This window comes from Cynara cardunculus (genome assembly GCF_001531365.2).
Source record: "Cynara cardunculus var. scolymus isolate 2C chromosome LG 15, CcrdV1, whole genome shotgun sequence".
Taxonomy (NCBI): Eukaryota; Viridiplantae; Streptophyta; class Magnoliopsida; order Asterales; family Asteraceae; genus Cynara; species Cynara cardunculus.
Genome location: NC_037542.1, coordinates 6,534,192 through 6,553,110, shown reverse-complemented (window position 1 = coordinate 6,553,110; position 18,919 = coordinate 6,534,192). Strand labels below are relative to the sequence as shown.

The 18,919-nt window shown below is 33.2% G+C and overlaps 3 protein-coding genes across 3 annotated transcripts in view; 1 reads left to right on the top strand and 2 right to left on the bottom strand.

The window, feature by feature from the left end:
* Positions 1-9,328: 9,328 nt before the first annotated feature.
* On the top strand, positions 9,329-14,899 carry LOC112528797 (protein WVD2-like 7). Its single transcript, XM_025139876.1, has 10 exons — positions 9,329-9,539; positions 9,657-9,788; positions 10,772-11,545; positions 11,783-11,998; positions 12,199-12,245; positions 12,329-12,421; positions 12,524-12,602; positions 12,733-12,804; positions 13,077-13,184; positions 14,500-14,899. The coding sequence occupies exons 2-10, from the start codon at positions 9,747-9,749 to the stop codon at positions 14,794-14,796; spliced, it is 1,728 nt and encodes a 575-aa protein (XP_024995644.1). The 5' UTR covers positions 9,329-9,539; positions 9,657-9,746; the 3' UTR covers positions 14,797-14,899.
* Positions 14,900-15,794: 895 nt separating this feature from the next.
* LOC112528462 (leucine-rich repeat extensin-like protein 5) lies at positions 15,795-16,199 on the bottom strand. The gene has a single exon (XM_025139490.1). The coding sequence runs from the start codon at positions 16,197-16,199 to the stop codon at positions 15,795-15,797; it is 405 nt and encodes a 134-aa protein (XP_024995258.1).
* A 1,535-nt stretch (positions 16,200-17,734) lies between these two features.
* LOC112528461 (sulfated surface glycoprotein 185-like) overlaps positions 17,735-18,919 on the bottom strand; it is a 9,452-nt gene continuing 8,267 nt past the window's right edge. The window contains exons 2-4 of the mRNA XM_025139489.1: positions 18,050-18,057; positions 17,932-17,976; positions 17,735-17,836 (exon numbers count right to left, since the gene is read on the bottom strand). Coding sequence (XP_024995257.1) covers positions 17,735-17,836; positions 17,932-17,976; positions 18,050-18,057 — 155 coding nt within the window. The remainder of the gene's footprint in view (positions 17,837-17,931; positions 17,977-18,049; positions 18,058-18,919) is intronic.

The window sequence follows — 18,919 nt, the reverse complement described above, 5'->3', positions numbered from 1 at the left end:
ACCCACTTTTTGCTTCACATTCTTTCTTGTACTTGAATTGTGTTTGTGATTATAGGATTAGATTCAGATTGGTAATCAATAAACTCATTTCAAAGTAATATGCATTATAGTATTTGATTATGTTTATTTGCTGTTAGTTATACGAATTCAAGCATGAAACTTTAATAAGTTGTACTTATGCATTATTTGTTTGTAATCTTGAATTTTAAGTAATATGCATCAATAAACAGTACTTTGTGTATAAAAAATAGTTTTTGAGGGTTTTTGTCAAATGTTTTATAATATAGTATAGATAGATAGATTAGATTCTTTATACTTAAAATGAGATGTCTATTTGTATTTACACGAATTCAAACATGAAGCTTTAATAAGTTGTACTTATGCACAATTTACTTGTAATCTTAAAAGTTAAGTAATATGTATCAATTAGCTTTAATTAGATGGTTTTATAAATTAAAAGATTTTTTAAAATTAAAAATGAAATTAAAACAACTCAAAAAAAATTGAGAGGCAAAAGGGTAATATTGGAATTCAAAGTGATAAAATTTTAAGAACACGATCACACTAAACTCAATAATCTGGATAACATAATGAGCTATTATGGTTATCACTTATTTTAACACGATTTAGTGTGATATGGGTGTGATTATCACACAATTAATACAAGGATTTCGCTCGGCTAGGGTTAACTTAAGAAATCGACTACCAATTTGGTGTGATATGTGTATGATAATCATGTGATACCACTATCATAACAGTGCACTCGATTTGATCATGGTTTCAATCGGTTAGGGTTAGACAATCACACATTTATCACAACGATTACTCATGGTTTCGATATGTTATGGTTACACTCGATTGATCATGGTTTCAATAGGTTATGGTTACACAATCTCACAATTATCACAAGGGAAGAGAAGAGAGTGAAAACGAACGTGAACAATCCAGGAAAAAAGAGATAATTATAATTAATTAAAATAAAAATTATAAAAATTACTTAATTACATTACTGTCCTTATTAATTTATTTATATTTAATATAAGTTAATTTATTAATTAAAAAGTTTGAGTTTATTGGGTTGTTTTCGCGTTCTCGTAAATCACATGGGTTTTTGTTTAAACCTCCACCAATATATATATATATATATATATATATATATATATATATAGTTATTTATATAATATTTTTGGATTTTGTGTTTTGGAATTTGAGTGTGATCTAATATGACAATTGACAATATTAATAAATTAGTTGAACACGTCATAATTTACATGTCAAATATAGTTTGAAGTTATTTGTTTTTACTTAAATTTTATATTTTTGGACTAGGGTCACTTTATCGTTGATTTTATAATGTATTTTTAAACTTATAATTAATAGATTGTAAGCATAAAATACGATGAATACAAACCACATAAACCGCATCATATCATACCTCATTTTATAGTACGGTTTGAGATTTATACGTTGCAGTTTATGATTTAAGAAAATGCTGAAACAATATATACAGTACGTAGTATGATTTAACCCTAAACCCACACCACAAATAGACCAATTAGACGGGTCTCACGTGCATGTTAGCTAGATTCCAGGACTAGAATAATAACAAGTAGAAAATGAATTAAAAAAAAAAAAATTATTTATGTTTTATATATAAAATAAAATAAAATAAAAGGAAGAAAGGAATAGAGCATGTGGAATCACATGGTTGGTTACATTAAAATCAAAGCACGATCACATGCGTGGCCGCGTGACACGTGTCTTATACACATGACCACGGATAGAAACGGGTTGATATTGGGTGGGTAATGCATCCTTCATTCTTAACTTCGACTTCCATTTAAACTTCTCGTTCTTAACCCCGACCCGACTAATCCTCGACAGGTTCGGGAGGAAGAAATTCTTGATGGGTTTCAGGAATCCGTTGGGTACCCATTGAGTAAAAGACGAATTATTTTGAAATTAAAATTATAATGAACCGTTACTATGTACAATATTAAAAATCAAAATATATTTGTCATTTAATAATAAATATATACATATATACATATAATATTTATACACACACTTACATACATAGTTTAATTAAAATAAAAATTTTATCGAGATTGGATTAAGGACATGTAGTGCCATCCACAACCCTACCCGGACCCCGCTTTTGGTATGAAAATAAATATCCTTCTTCGCCCTATTACCTGTCAAATGAAAATAAATACATATAATATTTATACACACACTACATACATAGATTAATTAAAATACTAATGACGTATTCATTGTTTTTTTGTATATTATTAAAAAAATGTTACAATTTCAAACAATTAATTATGAGTATTATTTTTCATGCTTGATAAATATTTTATATGATTGTGTCTCATTTCATTTATGTTAAACCTTGTCAACGGTGTTCATATATACTTGGTAAATTATGTAAGAAATGTTATTTTTTTTAATTCTTCCAGACGTAATGAACACCTTATTATGACTTCCATCCTGTTCATCTTTAACATTTTCAGGATGGTTATTCATTAGGTGTGAACAAAAATGTTCATGAACATGGAAATTGTGCAGTAACATGATAGACGTTAAGAAATGTTCATGCATATGTTCACTTATTGGATTTCATAATTATTAACAACGTCGATGCATTTGCACATGATCAATAACATTTGGGGTGCTCAACAATATGACGTTCACTACTTCCATCATCCATGTTCACTACTTTCAATGGGTAGACAGTTTGGTGTGTTTACCAATGTGAAGTTACGTTCACATCAACAACTTGGAAGGCGGCATAATACAATGCATTGAACATACTTCTTGGTAACCAATCGAGTGTTATTTGAAGTGTAAACAACATGCACATTGTATTCAACATTACAACGTTTTCAGTTTTGATAAACCTTATGTTAATCTTTGTAGTATGATGGAGATCAACAGTTATGTTCAATCATAAGCATGGAGCGTATGTTTTTGTGTGTTCATCGATGTTCATGTATCACTCCTTATTTTGTGTTAACATTGTTATAAATGTCCACTGATGTTCATAACAGGATTGTCATTGAAACAAAATTGATGATCACTACTCTATATGGGCAATCCACATTCAGTTTCAACATTTTATATGTTTAGACATGATTATTTGTTATCTACTAATCATGAATGTTCGCATATATTTCTGACCTGCAGTGAACTCACCAACTATTTCCAATCTGTTCATCAATTTGAATGTCAAATAACATCATATCACAAATCACGTAACATAGGTGATTTGTTCATGTTCATGAAATATATCGTATTATTCTACGCACGCATACTCGAATTTGTTTCACATAATGCAATTGTTTATTTTGGGTAAAAGTTCCCTACCTTTTTTACCTGACCAATACATGAATGAACATGTTATGGACTTTAACTTTTCTAAAGCTAGACTGCAAAGTGTTTTTTTTTTATTGTTATTGTTGTTGGAAGTTGACTACCAAAGTAACACTCAAATATATTGCAGAGCATGCATGGTTGTTTCTTGAAAATCTTGATTACTCGGCGGTTTATTGTTTATCTCTTTTCAACGGAAGTTTTTGACCAGTGAACTCACCAACTATTTCCCATATGTTCATCAATTTGGTGATGTTATATCTTTCGATGGTACTTTCTGAACCGATAAGTGGGTGTCAATTTGAGATCAAATTTAATTTTGGTTGTTTATATTATACAGATTAATTGATTGACTATTTATATTTTAGTTGTAGGCATGCGATGATTTTTGTTCCGTTTCTGTCTATTGACAACCACAAATCATCTGTTATTGTTGGTTTGGCATTAATAAGTTGCGAGACAATTGAGAACTTCACCTGGGTATTAAAAACGTTTTTGAGATGTCATGGAAAACAACCCTCTTTCGTTATCACTGATCAATGTTCTGCCATGAAGCAAGCGATCCCATTGGTCTTTACGGAGTCGAAATAACGTCTGTGTATGTGGCACATAATGAAAAAGGTACACGCAAAAAACGTCATTAAAGCCTATAGTAATTATTTTAAATTGATAGTAATCCTTTTAACCATAGTTTTGTTTTATTTAGGGTGTATTTTACTACTAGGTATGAAACACCACATAATATATAATTATAAGTAAGAGGACCCACATGGCATTTTGGGAAATTGTTTAGAAGGAGGGGATGCTTTTATTGAACATCAAGTCAAATGGAAGTGATGTGCCAATCTCACCAAACATCCCTATTCCCCATCCAAGCTTCATAAACAGATCTTGGAATGTAGCAACTCGTCTTTCTTGTTTCCACATGGGTAGGGTATCAAACCTACAACTCATACACTTCCCTTTTAAGCCTTTTCTTATGTGATATATATATATATAGAGAGAGAGAGAGAGGAGGGGTTAAGATAACGTGATATTAGGGGGTGTTTGAAACAATTTATGCTTTTCTACAGAAGTACTTATCAACTTATTATAAGTCAGAAGAGTTTAACTTCTTTAAAAACTTCTTATTACCAATTTGGCACGGGTATAAGTTGTTTATCCAAACACTCAAAAATGCTTATTACCCGTGCCACACCGGAATAAGTCAATAAGTTGTTTTTATAAGCAATCCCAAACACTCTCTTAATATCCTTTTGTGAAACTGTGAGACATAATGTTGAAGGTTCGAGTTTTTCTTCTTGTGAAGGTTGGGTGTGTTTTTCATGTGGAAGTTTAATAGTTTGTTATAAAGGTTCACTAAGATGTAAAAAAAAAAAAAACTCATCAAAATGCTCTAAGATGGTCTCATGGATCTCACAAAAACTAGGTTGTCTCACGTTATCATAAGTTTTTATCTCTCTTTATATATATGTACATGTACAAATTAAGTACAATTACATAATAAATACAATTTATTGTATGGGTTTTTTATTCCATTATTGTTAACCATCAAAACTCAAATTTAAACTTCGATTCCCATTGTAGTCTCATAGTTTTCCGACAGATGGCATGCCTTGAATCACAAGGAGGACAATTGAATTGTGGCAAGCCGCCCCCTACCTCAAAGAATCTCCGTTACAGAACCGTACATGAGATCTTAAGCTATAAGTTCATCCCTAGATAGCACAAATATGTCTTACACCAATTAGATGAAATGCTATACGAAAGCGACAAAAGATATAAGTTTTGATATATTCTATAAATGTTGTAACGTATTCTTTATAAAAGAATTCATATGACAATTTTTATTATCATAAATGAATTAATCATATTGTTATGGCTCATAAGATTTATGTATTTGCCTACTCTATGGAAGTTACTTTTGTTATTTGAAAAATATTTTTACTTAAAATTGTATCAGTTAAATGTTACACTTTTTATAACATGTACAAAGTACATGGTTTTGAGCGAGTTTTTATAAAATTATTTATAATAAAATATAAAGAGAAAAATATGATGTTATATATATATATATATATATATATATGTTAGATTTCAATAATTATCTTTGATCAAAATTAGATTATAAATAGGTTTAGTGTTTTCATTATTATTAAGTTTATTATTGATCAATACAATTATTTTAGAGATTTATTTCTAGTTTTAAGAGTTTTCTCTTAATTAGTCTAAGCGCTACACTGGTAGACTCGTTATCCTTTAAGGATTTAGATGCTTGTCATCCGAGGAGAGAAAGACGTGAAGAATCGGTTACTATAATCGTAACCAGATCAAGCTTTCAAGTTCTAAATCCGAAGAGGAGGAGGAGGACCCGAACCATTAAGCCCGACTGCCCGAGGAGGAACAATCACGATTACTGGATGAAGGCGAACATTCTGTTTTTCTATGGAACTAGGGGAGAAGAAGAATTTCTAGACTGGAAGATTGAATTTGAGAGATTCTTCGATGTTATGGAAATCCCAGAAAGCAAACAGATCAAGATGGTTGTTTTTTGTCTAAATGTTGTAGTTTAGTGGGATAAACTGGTTGAGCAAAGACAACGACAACTAAAGGATGTGCATCTTCACCCCTATCTCCGTCGACAATTGTGCATCCTCACCCATTTTCTCCATCAGAAATTATGGAACCATCTCCCATTTTCTTCCATCTTTTTTTAAAGAATCGTCAAGGATGGAAAAGCGATTGAAGATGAATCCTCACTCCCCCATCTCAGTGAACTCCTTCCCCTTCCCACCGCTACCACTACATTGAAGTTTCATGACTTCATCGAGGCTGAGTGATTGCATATCCTTCAATACCTTCTTCAGATAACTTTTACTTATTTACTAAGGTTTGAATGTTTTTGTAATATGAAAATCTACGGATTGGTTGTATTTTGATTTTTGGGATTTGATTTTGAGGATTTGATTTGGAAATGTGATTTAGAGTTCTATAATTTATTTGCATTTGTTTTTTTTTTTTTTTTCTTTTTTTTTTTATGTTCTTCAAGATGGTGGTTGCAACTTGCAATGGAGGTGGTGGTGGTAATGTGGTGGTTACATGTGGTGTAATAGATTTTTTAAAAAGAAAAAAAAGGTAAAATGATGGATATCTAACAAAGATATTTTAACGATGTTCAATTGATGGATTAGTTTGGACTCTAAAATACGAAAAATTGACCATCGATGTATTTTACAAATTGTAAAAATATAAATCAAAAAGCAGCCATAAACAAGAGACAAAAAATATCTCACTCTAAATTAATATATATATATATATATATATATATATATATATATATTGGTTTCATTTACTTTTCATTTGTAAAGAAAGATACATAGATGATAGGATCATCATAATTAGCCTCTCTTTTGGGATTCATATGATTCCTCAATCATGATTTGGCCACATACATGATTCAAGACAAATCCTCAACATTCAACATAAAAAACACATCTTCCTTATCATTAATTAATATTTCATCACCTTTTAATTAAATGTTTATATGTTTTAAAGTAAATTATGAAATTGGTCATTGTAATACGTAGGTTTTTACGTAATTGATCTCTAGACTTCATTTACTACATAAATTACCTGGTGGTATGTATTTTTCACGAATCTTGTCCTTCCCTTTAACGACCGTCTACTGGAGCCGTTAAAATTGAGGGCAACATAATATTTTTTTTGATCATTTTTTAATTAAACTATTTTATTAGAGGCCATAATGTATAATTATAACTTGGAGGGCCAAATACAAACATCATCTTCTTCTATGTTAATCCTAGTTGACCAATAACTGTTTATAGCAAAACCTTCACCTTTCTCACCACTGAACCCCCTCTCCCTCCATCTCTAGCGTCACTACACACTACTCCGACACCAACCCCCCACCATCCACCACCCACCACCCACCTCCAACTGCTCCCAATGACACCCGTTCACTCTACATACCAAAACCTTCCTCCAGTCGTCCCCCTTTTCTCCCCCACCCGCTACCAACCATTAAACCTTCATTGCTCCTTGAAGACTACATCGAGTATGTGTGCTATGTGTGTATAAATATTGGGGCGAAGTTAAAGATGGAGGAAATTACGGGTGAACCTTCGGGATTGAGGCTTTTGTTGGGGTCGATGAGGGAAAGTCGAGGGGAATGGAATGAAGAAGAGATTTCATGGGTGGAGCTGTAGTGGTGGTTGTCGAGAATGGACGTCAAGACACCAGAGATGGAGGGGAGGTGAATACCAGATCGAAGGGGGTTGAATGACTTGAATCCCGGTAACTATGTGTGTGTATATATATATTATAGTATAATATAAAAAATATTATATAATACTTATTTACGTATTTTATAAGGAAAAGACCAAAAAAAAGATAGAAATATGTAAATATCCTGAGACTTAACAGTAATAATAGACGGACCTTAGGACGAAGAACCAAATAAGTGAAAAAGTGCATACCACTACGTAATTTACATAATAAATGAAGCTTGTGGACCAATTTTGTAACGACACATATACGGCAAGAACCAAATCGTAAGTTACTCTTTCTTCTAGTTTTTTCGAATATAAATGTCTAATTTCAAAAGTATATACTTACAGCATCTCCAACAACTATGTTAAAACAATTTTTTTTGAAGATTTACGACTTTTTGTTTGATCCATCAGCTATGCTAAAATGGAAAGAAAAAAAATAAGGTTAAAATCTATAAATTTAGATAAATCTGTAAAATTTTATGGAAGAAATAGAAATAATATTTTGATTCCTTCCCACCAATAAAATGTATTGGAATTAAAATGTGTAGGAGAGAAAAATAGTATTTTATTAGATATATTGAATATTTTATTAATACAGTCAATGTTAGAGCATCTACAACAGCTTCTTCAAAATTAAGAAATATTGAGATTTTGAGTCAATATTTTGACTCAGGAGCTTCCCCAAACCATCTTCAAAATGAAAACAGGAGAAAGAATGGTTTCTTCTACAAATATAGAGAACATCCCAAAAATGGTTATCAAGTGAGACTACAAATAGAAAACTTTGAAAATAAATATTTGGAGAGAAGTATAATAATTTAAGAAATTAATGAAATATTTTAATATTATAATCAATGTTGGAATTCTTTAAAATGGATAATTGTTGAAGATGAATGTAATTTCTTTTTAGAGATTTTGACTTTTGGATCTCCATTTTAGGGAATTTATTGGAGATGAATGTAATTTCTTTTTGAAGATTTTGACTTTAGGTTATCCATTTTGGAGAAATTTTGGGGAATATGTTGGAGATGAATACAATTTCTTTTTGAGAAATTGTTGTATACATTATCGTTTTGGTGAACTAAAACTTTACCTGTTAAGTAAGTGATAATATTGAATTTCATCGGTAAACGCTTATCCGGATAAACATTTGGTAAACAACCTCTTACACAATAAAAAGCGATAGCAGAGTTCATAATTATAACTAGTAAAATGGATGAGTTGAATAACATAGAGGTGTGCATAAAATTATTGATTTCAATTATAACTAACCAATCATAATTGAATATCTACCGGAGGAAATCGATTCAACCTAAACGGAATTTTTTAACAACCGTTAAAGGAAGGAACAAAGCCTAGACGTTTTTTTGCAAATCACAATGGTCATTTTATAATTTTTAAAATAAGAGGGGTGAAAAATGTTATTTCCGACAAATTATATGGACCAAATTTGTAATTTACTTTAATATTTAACTAACAAATAAATAAACTTAGATAATTAATAGGGTAATTATATTAGAAATGATTGGGAAGGAGAAAGTGAATTGATTAAGACAGAGAATGGTAAAACTTGTATTTGACTAATTATGGTCCTAAAAATGGAAGATGAAAAGGCGGAGTGATTGAGGGGCCACCCTTCACCATTTGACCAAAAACCTCCATTTACACACACACACACACACACACATCATCATCATGACGACGATGATGCAGCTTTTCCTTCACTCCAGTTACTCCACAACCAAACCCCGTTGTTGATCTCTCTCTCTCTCTCTCATGAACACACTCATCTTCCAAGCAAACAAGTGATTCCGATTCATCAACAAACTCTCACATACTTGCCTTCAATCTATCATCTTCCTGATGCTGATGGTAAGTGATCTCTATGTTTTATTATGTGATTCTCTTTTTTTCTTTTCACATACTCAAACATGTGATGTGTGTTGATGTAATCAAGTTGTTGAATTTCTCTATTCGATTACATCGTAGGTGATGCAGTTTTCTACCTATTTGTGTTGGGGTTTTTGTTGAATGTTACCTGTTCGAGAGTTGTGTGATGCTTTGAAGTGGTTTTAGTAAATGGCAGGGGAAATCGAAGAACCGTTTCGTTTGAATTTTCAGGTAATTTCGTTTTATTTTTGTAATTATTCAACTAGATCTGGTTTTGTCCTGATTTGGATTTTGATCATGAAAATTGCTTACCGTTTTGGATTACATGCTTTTTTCGTGTTAATTATCCACCGTGGTTTACAATTAAATGCGTTCTGTATATAGATTTGTAACAACATTTCTCACAGATCACATTGGATGACTGTTAATTAACTGCACCTTTCGTGTTTGTTTTCTTGCCCTTTTTTTTGTGGTATTAATGTTTTATATTGATGAATTTACTTCCACGATTGGTCTGTCTTGTTATTTATGGATTTAGGGGAGGAATGAGGTCATATTCAAGCGCTAATATTGGTAGTGGCAGACGGTCTAATGATTATGCAAACATTTGATTTACAAAGTCAGTGAATGAATGATTACTATGGTAGTTGTAACTTGGGATAGATCTAAGTAAATTTGTTGCTAACTTATGCCTTTATTTACTACCGTGCCTATGATCATTATTGTGCATCATGCCTTGAATTGGGGGTTTAGGGATTGTAGAAACCCTGTTGCTCAAGTGGATGGAAGTAATCACCTATAAATACATACATGCATACAGTGTTCTAAAAGGATCACCATGGCTGCTGCAGTGGCGTGCCGTGGCTCAAGGCTAGGGTCAAACACTTTGTGACAGTTATGGAATTTTAGGGATTTATCCTTCATCATATTATTCGAGTTACCATAAATTATATCGTAAAGTCGAAAATGTGGCGTAACATGGAATCAGGACATAGGGGCATGACTGTAGTCAGTAACAATAAGATCGAAAGCAACAGTGACTTATAAGATTCTGTACCGCGGTTTTGAACTTTTTAGGTAACCATTCATAAAACATATATGATTTGCTTTGCCAACATGTGTTTATCATAATGTTTTGGTCTATTATTATGTGTCAGTTTCCCTTGTTATTACTTGTCTAAAGATTTTGATATCTGCTTTCCTCATTTGGACAGGCTGACCTCTTGCACTCTGGTTCAATCTCCTTTGGAAGATTCGAATCTGAATCATTATCTTGGGAAAGGAGATCAATTTTTTCGCACAATAGATATCTTGAAGAGGTTGAGAAATACTCAAAACCAGGTACAGTTACTGAGAAAAAGGCCTATTTTGAGGCTCATTTTAGAAGGAAAGCCCTTCTAAAGCAAAATTCTTCTGAATGTCAAGATGGGGGAGAATCCCCTACAAATAGAAATAATGACCTGCATGATTTAGAAGAATCTGGTAATGGCAATGAGGGTGGACCATATACATACTTTGGTGAGAGTCTTTGCAGTTCTGGTCCTTCCGAGTACATTAAAGAAACTGAAATCGACCAGCATGAAAAAGGAGATGTTGAAGCTTTATATGCTGAGAATGGTAATGGGAGCAGGCATGTTGCATGCTTTTTTGAGAGCCCTTATAATTCAGGACATGATGAAGATAGTATAATTCAGGAATTTGAAAGTCAAAATTATGAATTTCTTTCTACTGCAACTCAGGATGAGCCTGTTATCAACATTGTCGATTTTTCGGTAAGTGTTCCCGAACATGTCAAGCTTGATGAAGTACATCAAAGTGAAACCGAGGAAGTAATGGTAAATAGTGAAGAAAGTATTGATGTGACCCTCAATGATGAGGTGGTACAGGTGGATGTTGGATCAAAAGCCAATGATTCATCCCTTACATGTCAAACACCTGAGAAGGATGATGATACCAGCTCCAGGCCTCGGAGAATGTTTTCTCCTAAGGTGAATCCCTTGGACATTGCTTACCTGTTTATAGAACTCCTTATTTCGTAGCTTCTTATAGGTAGAATAAGTACTGATACTCAGAGGGTGATGCATGGAGATCACTTATAATGAATGCAATCACTGCTTTCTACACAAAATAAATAATCAAATTTGAGTGTACATTTACTTTTAATCAGAAAGAGATGATTAAATTTTTTTTTTGTGCTTAAAAAGCTGGACTTTTACTGGTTTTAGGTAAAGCCTGCATCAGAAAAGAAACTTACAATGGAAAAACTGAATACCAAGGGCATTATTGATCGATTTCAAAAACACGATTCTAATGAAGCATCCAGAGGCTCAATGAAACCTAAAACAAGTGAAAGCAAAGGTTTACTTGTAAAGAGAACAGAAAAGAAGTCACCTCGACCTGCCAGTTTCCTCACTTGTTCAGGGGTAACTTCAAAAGCAGAGGTAATGTTTTATAGACAGCGAGAAATTTTACTTTAACTGTCATTCTTTATCCCTGGTGATTGTATTATATACGATATAATGGTTATGACGTCATCATTTGTGGTATTGTTGCATGAGAAGGTAAGTTTACTTGCATACATATATAGTACATCATTATGAGACTCCCATCCAATCAATGACTCTTCGTTTTTCTTAATTAGGATGCAATTACAAGTTTGAAGGGAAAAGAACTCCGACATAAGAAAAGGTACCTATTTTGTTGTGTAAGTTCTATAATAGGCCTTCCACAGGTTGCAAGTTTTCTCCTTTCATGTGATTTCTCTTATGCAGCATTGTGAAGGATCTAAGATCTGAAAAGGCAGTCACAGCTCGGTCCTCATTGTCAGATCAGTCTTTTCCTGGAGTACGCCCGACTGTTAACAGGTTGGTAGCAGTATAAAAAGTTTCTTTGTATGACTTAATGAACTCCCAGTGTGCTCCCAAGTCCTAACCCACTTTTCTGTTCCATTTATTTTTTCCTATTAGATCAAGCAAGGCGCACATCACTCAGAGTACTGCAGGTTTCAGTTTTAAGACTGATCAACGAGCGGAAAATAGGAAAGAGGCAAGAAATGTGCATTCTTGTTGGTCGGTTTATAATTAATTTGCTTTTTGTCTTCTTGCAAAAACAGGGCCACTTCTTTTTAATGCTTAATATTGCTAAATATTTAATTGGTTTTTCACATGTATCACAGTTTTATACAAAAATCGCGGAGAAAATGCAAGCTAAAGAGGTTGAGATTAACCAAGTTGAAGCAAAAACACTGGTATGAATCATTACAAATGACAACAATATTCAATCCCACACAAATTCAATGTAATTTTCTATACAGAGATTGTGATCTAGTAAAATCATTGCAATTCTAATTTTTCATTTTATTCAGCATAGTGCCTTAGTTTCATTAGAAGTGTGAAGCTAAGGCCCATGTGTATATCTATGATGAAGTGTCTAACATATTACTGCTCATGGTATTTGCATAAGACGCTTGTTTGTTCAACCTTTGGGATAGCAGATTTGTGCTAATCTTTGTATTTCCAGGAAAAACAAGCAGCTGAGATGAAACAATTCCGAAGAAGTCTCAACTTTAAAGCTACACCGATGCCTTCTTTCTACAATGAATCTGCTGGGGTTTCAGATGAACACAAGGTACTTCAATAACAATTCAGAAACTAGTCTTTGTGCCTCTTGACGTATATATTATAGTTTGTTATAGATGTCTTTGATATCTAGGGTCCTGATAAAATTAATTTTTGCATGTCAATAAAATAATTCATGTTCTTTTGTTGATTATGCTGCCATCAACTATTGTAAAGAGGTCTAAGACAAAGCATCATGTACTGGTTTTTTGTGTAGTGTCAGTACTGCCTGTAAGAATAGCGGGCTTAAGTTATGCTTTCCATTTCTCAGCTTTTTTTGAGGAACAGAGTTTGGTCCTGGGCAGTATTTTATGTACAATTTTATCCAATATTACATCTAATCCTTAAAAATGAGTTAACAGGACGTGCGAGATTGAGAGTAGGCTGGTGAAAGCATTGTGGAAGATTTTACGGTTTTAATTTAACATGGGTAGTTTAGTAATTTATCAATCTTATCTTATCTCCTTGAATTTTGTTCCACCTATTTTGGTGGGACAAAAAAGCACCCAGTCCGGTGGCGTCCCAGTCCTAATGTCATGCAAAACATGGGACAAGTTTTTGTTCTCTCCTGTGTACCAAATGCACCCTAATAGTCTCATTCATTGAGGCAAACAAACTTTCACCTGAATAACTGGGACTAGAGAAAATGTGGATTGAATTGTTGATGAAGATTTGATTCACTTCAATTGAACCACCATGTATTTCTTCATCACCTGTTGTTTCTTTTTTACTACTACACACCTGAATCTAGTTTTTGAGTGTAAGGCAATCCAATGGACTAAAAAGTTTGACATGACAGATGCAATTCTTTGATTCTAATCTAGATTTTTGGTCATATTCAACAAGGACCTAACATTGTGAGTCTAGTCCAGGAGCTTGATTGTCTTTTTGCTTGAATATTATTTCCCAAGAAGTTGGGTCTAATTCCTGGCCCTGGTATTTATGTCTTTCCCTAATTCATCATAGCAGAGAAGTTCAAAATATTTTTATTATGATCCTTCTACTTGAACGCAACTCGTTAACTCAGATTGGTCAATAGCCTTGATTAGTGGTCGAACTACAGTAGGTCCAATTAACTCCTCAATTCACTTTCAAAGGGTTCAAATCCTTTGGAGTAAAAGGGAAAGTAGTCAATTCAATTAGCAATTGATCTAAAAAGGCATAGGGTCATCATTGGTGGTGGAATTTAACCAAAGTCCAAAAGTTCAACAACTTCTAGTTCTAATATAAGTAAGGTTTGGAAGTAATTTTCAATATTTTTTGATTTCTTAGCTGTACTTGGAATAAGAAACAGTCATTTGACATGTATACAATGCAAATGCCAGGTTAAACCAATCAGCACAACAACAAACCAACCACGACCTCGTTCACATTCTATGGCCACACGCCGTGACAAGAATGCATCCAAGTCTTGTGTTCCATCAGACACCAGACCAAGCTCTTCAACATCATCAACCAACAGGAGATCCGTGAAGGAGCAAGAGAAGAAAAACAACACACGTTTGGCCAAACATAAAGAGACAGAACCAAGAGCAAGACATATGGTGCGGAAGCAGACAAAAGACATGCACATGGGCAGCAGTTCTAAATCAGGACGTTTAGCAGTCGGTGTTGCATCTTAAAGTAATTGCCACAGGGTTGGCGATCGATGTTGTATTAAGGTAGAGAATAAAGATGTGGTACAAATCTCTCTTTTCACAGTTTGATTTAGTAATTAATTAGTCTTCCTACTGGTAAAATCCTGCACAATCATCAACGGCCAGCTTAACCCGCAAATAAAAACTATTATAAGTCACCGGTTCGAGCCTCCTTGGGGATATTGGGGAGATTTTCCTTGTTATCTTTAGGCCTCATGAGATTAGCAGAGATTCATGCAAGCTGAACCAGACACCTATCCTTACCAAAAAAAAATCTGGAAAAATTGTGCAATACCGAATTGTATTCTATGTAACTTTTTAGGATTGTTTTGGATTTTCCCATTTTTAGCTCACAAAAAGCCAGCCCACTCCTGGAAAAGACCTTTAATATATATTCGCTCTAGCACCTTTCCTTTTTTTACTGTACATGTGGTAGGTCTTAAAAGGTGCATGAAATTATTGTAATGTGAGAGGTAAATCATATAAAAGCTGGTTTGTATTTGTTGTTGTTTCGTAGATAAACATCACATGTAGACAATCAGTGTTCATAGAGTGTTATTTTATAGATGAAACGTCATAATAATGTTTTGTGTGTAAAAAACACAAGTGTATATGTGTTTATACATGAATCATACAGTCATACTCACACACTTTACAATACATTAATTAGAATCAAACTCATTAGATGGTTTTCGTTGATTTTCACCTGACTTATTTTTCCATTAAACAATACATTAAATTAGTTTTCACGGTTTTTAACGTTTTGATGGTTCTTATATGAAAAAGAAAAACTTTGTTCTCCTATACATAGTTATCACTTCGAACAAGACATAAATTACAGAACAAAAGAAAATTATCTACATTTGGAACAATAGACATTACCAATTTTGCCCCCTTATAATTCTTAATTATCATTATTGCCCCTTTAAAAACCCAGATGGAGCTATGAGGTTCATTCATGCATGCTATGATCCTATTACAACCTAACATAACAACAACTGGACCACTAGAACATGGACCAAGAAAATCACCACCGTTGATCCACCTCGAAGATCTACCGACGATGATTTATGAGGGTTACGCGGCGGATCCTTGTAGTAATAAGGGAACCACGGGACTATAGGATCTGGAGCTGGTGGTGCACCGCCGTAAAAAGTAGGTGTTTGAGGTGTATAAGGGTAAACAGTACCCGACGGTGGTGTGTAGACGGCTGCCGGAGGAGGGTAATTCTTCGTTTGCGACGGTGGCGGCAAGGTTGTAGCTGGAGGTGGCATGTTGCCGATTGGTGGTGGGTAGCAGGGGTAGGGGCATTGAGCCAACGTGGAAGCTGGAGAATCGAGGGTTAGGTGGAGGAGGAGGAGGGCGGAGAGAAGTTGTTTTGAGGCCATTTTTTTTGGGTAGAGAAAATTAAGAAGTTTGAATAAAATGGAAAGCATTGGGTGAGAAGTCATTTTCTTTGACGGTGGTCCGTTTCAATTTTTTCATCGTCTTTTGGTGATCAAGAGTCCACACTCATCTGTAACTCGGTCATGTTAATAATGGTGACAAACTCGGATCAGGTCCTGAGTCATGACTCGGTCAATCTCTGTTGGCTGTTTATTGCATAAATTGTGGGTTCAAAACTAGAGTCGTATGCAACTGCTATAGTTTAGTAAATTTATTTTGTTTAATTCTTTAATATTATTTTATATTGTCTTTAAACTAACAACTAAATTATCAATTAACAATTAATTTATAGATAATCAGTTAGTTTCTAAACATTAGAAATCAAAATCATTATATAATGGTTCATATAAGGTTCTTTGAATATAAATTAAATGTAAAATAAAATAATATAATGTAATTATAATCTAGAGTCTTAATAAATAATTAAATATCGTTTTTCATGTGTTTTTATGTAAAATTGTTGAGCATGTGGGACACTAAGAAATTTGATAATGACGAGTCTCATGTCATTCCATATCAACTCTTATAATATTATTAATAATTATTGTCCTCCCAAATTGCAAATTAAATATTGTTATATTTTATAATACTTCACAATTCTCATTGATTTTATTTTAAATAATGATTATATATTTTTATTAAATTATACTTAAACCAAACTTTATGCTTATTTTTAAGAGTGTTTGGTTCACAGAATAATTTCTGAAAAAATGGAAGCTGTTAATGGAATTGAAATCTGGAAAGAATTAAAATGGAATCTTATTAGGTTTGACCAAGTGTTTGGTTAACAAGAATGAAATTTAATTTGTCTAATGAATTGGAATCTGTCTGTTTGGTTTACAATATAATCGGAATGAAATGATGCAAAAAGACAAAGATCCCCTCCCTTGATATTTTTTTAATTTTTTTAATCACAAATAGTAATAAAATTAACATTTAGTGAGCAGATTGTTTGACCTTTAGATTTTTGTGAGCTCTGTTTGGTTGTCATCTCGGAACAGAAATCGGAAACAATAACAGAAATCAGAACAAAAAATCAGAAACAGTAATAAAAAAACAATAAGCAGAAACCGAATGCATAAATCAAAATTGGAAGCAGAAATCGTATGCAGAATCGGAAGCATCAATCATAAGTAGAAATCGTATATGCAGTCTTTGATCAATGATGAAGATGAAACAAGTCGTTCAAGATGAGAGAAACCAGGTTCGATATTGGAAGTAGTAGATGAGAATGGAAAAGGTGTGCATAGGGTTATTAAGTTGTAATAAGGGTATCTTTGTCATTTATAAAATTTTGGATGGAATGGATTTCAATTCCATCTCTTTTATAAAGAAGTGGTGAAATCCTTAAATGAGAGAATGTTTGGAATTCAATTCCATTACATGGCTAACCAAATTGGAACTGCCTTATAAAAGCAAACAACTGCTCTACTAGCACCTTCTGCTTAGCTAGCTCTTCAGTTGTCTCCTTTTGTTGCTACTCCAAAGTTCCTTTTTTTCTCTGTTCAGTCTCAAGCCAATCCAGAAACTGCAAGCGATCCTCCTCATACTTTGCTAGTTTCTCCTTTAACATATCTACCTATAATTATTCAATAATTGACAAAAAATCAGCAATTTGTAGGCAATAAGTGATTAAATACAATATATTAATACTATATACTATATGAAACATACCTCCGTCAATCGACTCCCGTATGAGCTCCCGCCATTGCTACTAGGCTGGGATCACCGTTCATAGCAAAGCATGGATCCTGATTGCTCTTGAATCGTAACATGCAGCTCTTGTGCCGACCTCCAACACTACATCAAGGGGAATGATGTTAGGATATAAGCTAACATACATCTCCTCCCTAAGTCGGGGATACGTATCCCACAATTTACCAAAACAAAATATGTTAGCTAACTTGCAGAAAGTTTGGCAACATAACAACTGTAATTCGAACATATCATTTGCATGTCTTTAAAAAATTATTTAACTCTAACTTAACATCTGCCCAACAATGACAACTTGAACTAATAATTGTCTATCCTATGAAGTTACCAATCCTATAAAACAAACTAACTCGAGTACAAAAATTGAACTTACTGCTGCTCTAGCAGTCTTCTGGTAAAGGTAGATTGGAGAATCCGTAAGGGGATCGATCGCACCTAGAACGGGCTTCCTGTTGGTCCGGTGGATCTACTTAAAATCTCAGCAATAGCGGGCTCATGGCCATATGTATCTCTCTACAATAGACAACTAGTAGGCAACAAAATCACACACACACACACACACACACACATATATATATATACATATATGTATATATATATATATATATGTGTGTGTGTATATATATAGAGAGAGAGAGGTTGGTTATTATACAACCCTTGACATTTGTGCAACCAATACAACTCAATCTCAACTGTCCATTTCATTTGATTAATATGTGATTTCATAGAAGTTTTGATTGTTTCAAAATATAAAGTATTGATCATAATTAATGAACTATATTCATCTTTCATAAATATTAAAATCATAATAAATGAACTCATATCATTTCCGTAAATATCTCAATTTATTGGGTTGTATTGGTTGTACAAATACGACGGGTTGTATTTGAAACAAACTCTCTCTCTCTCTCTCTCTCTCTATATATATATATATATATATATATATATA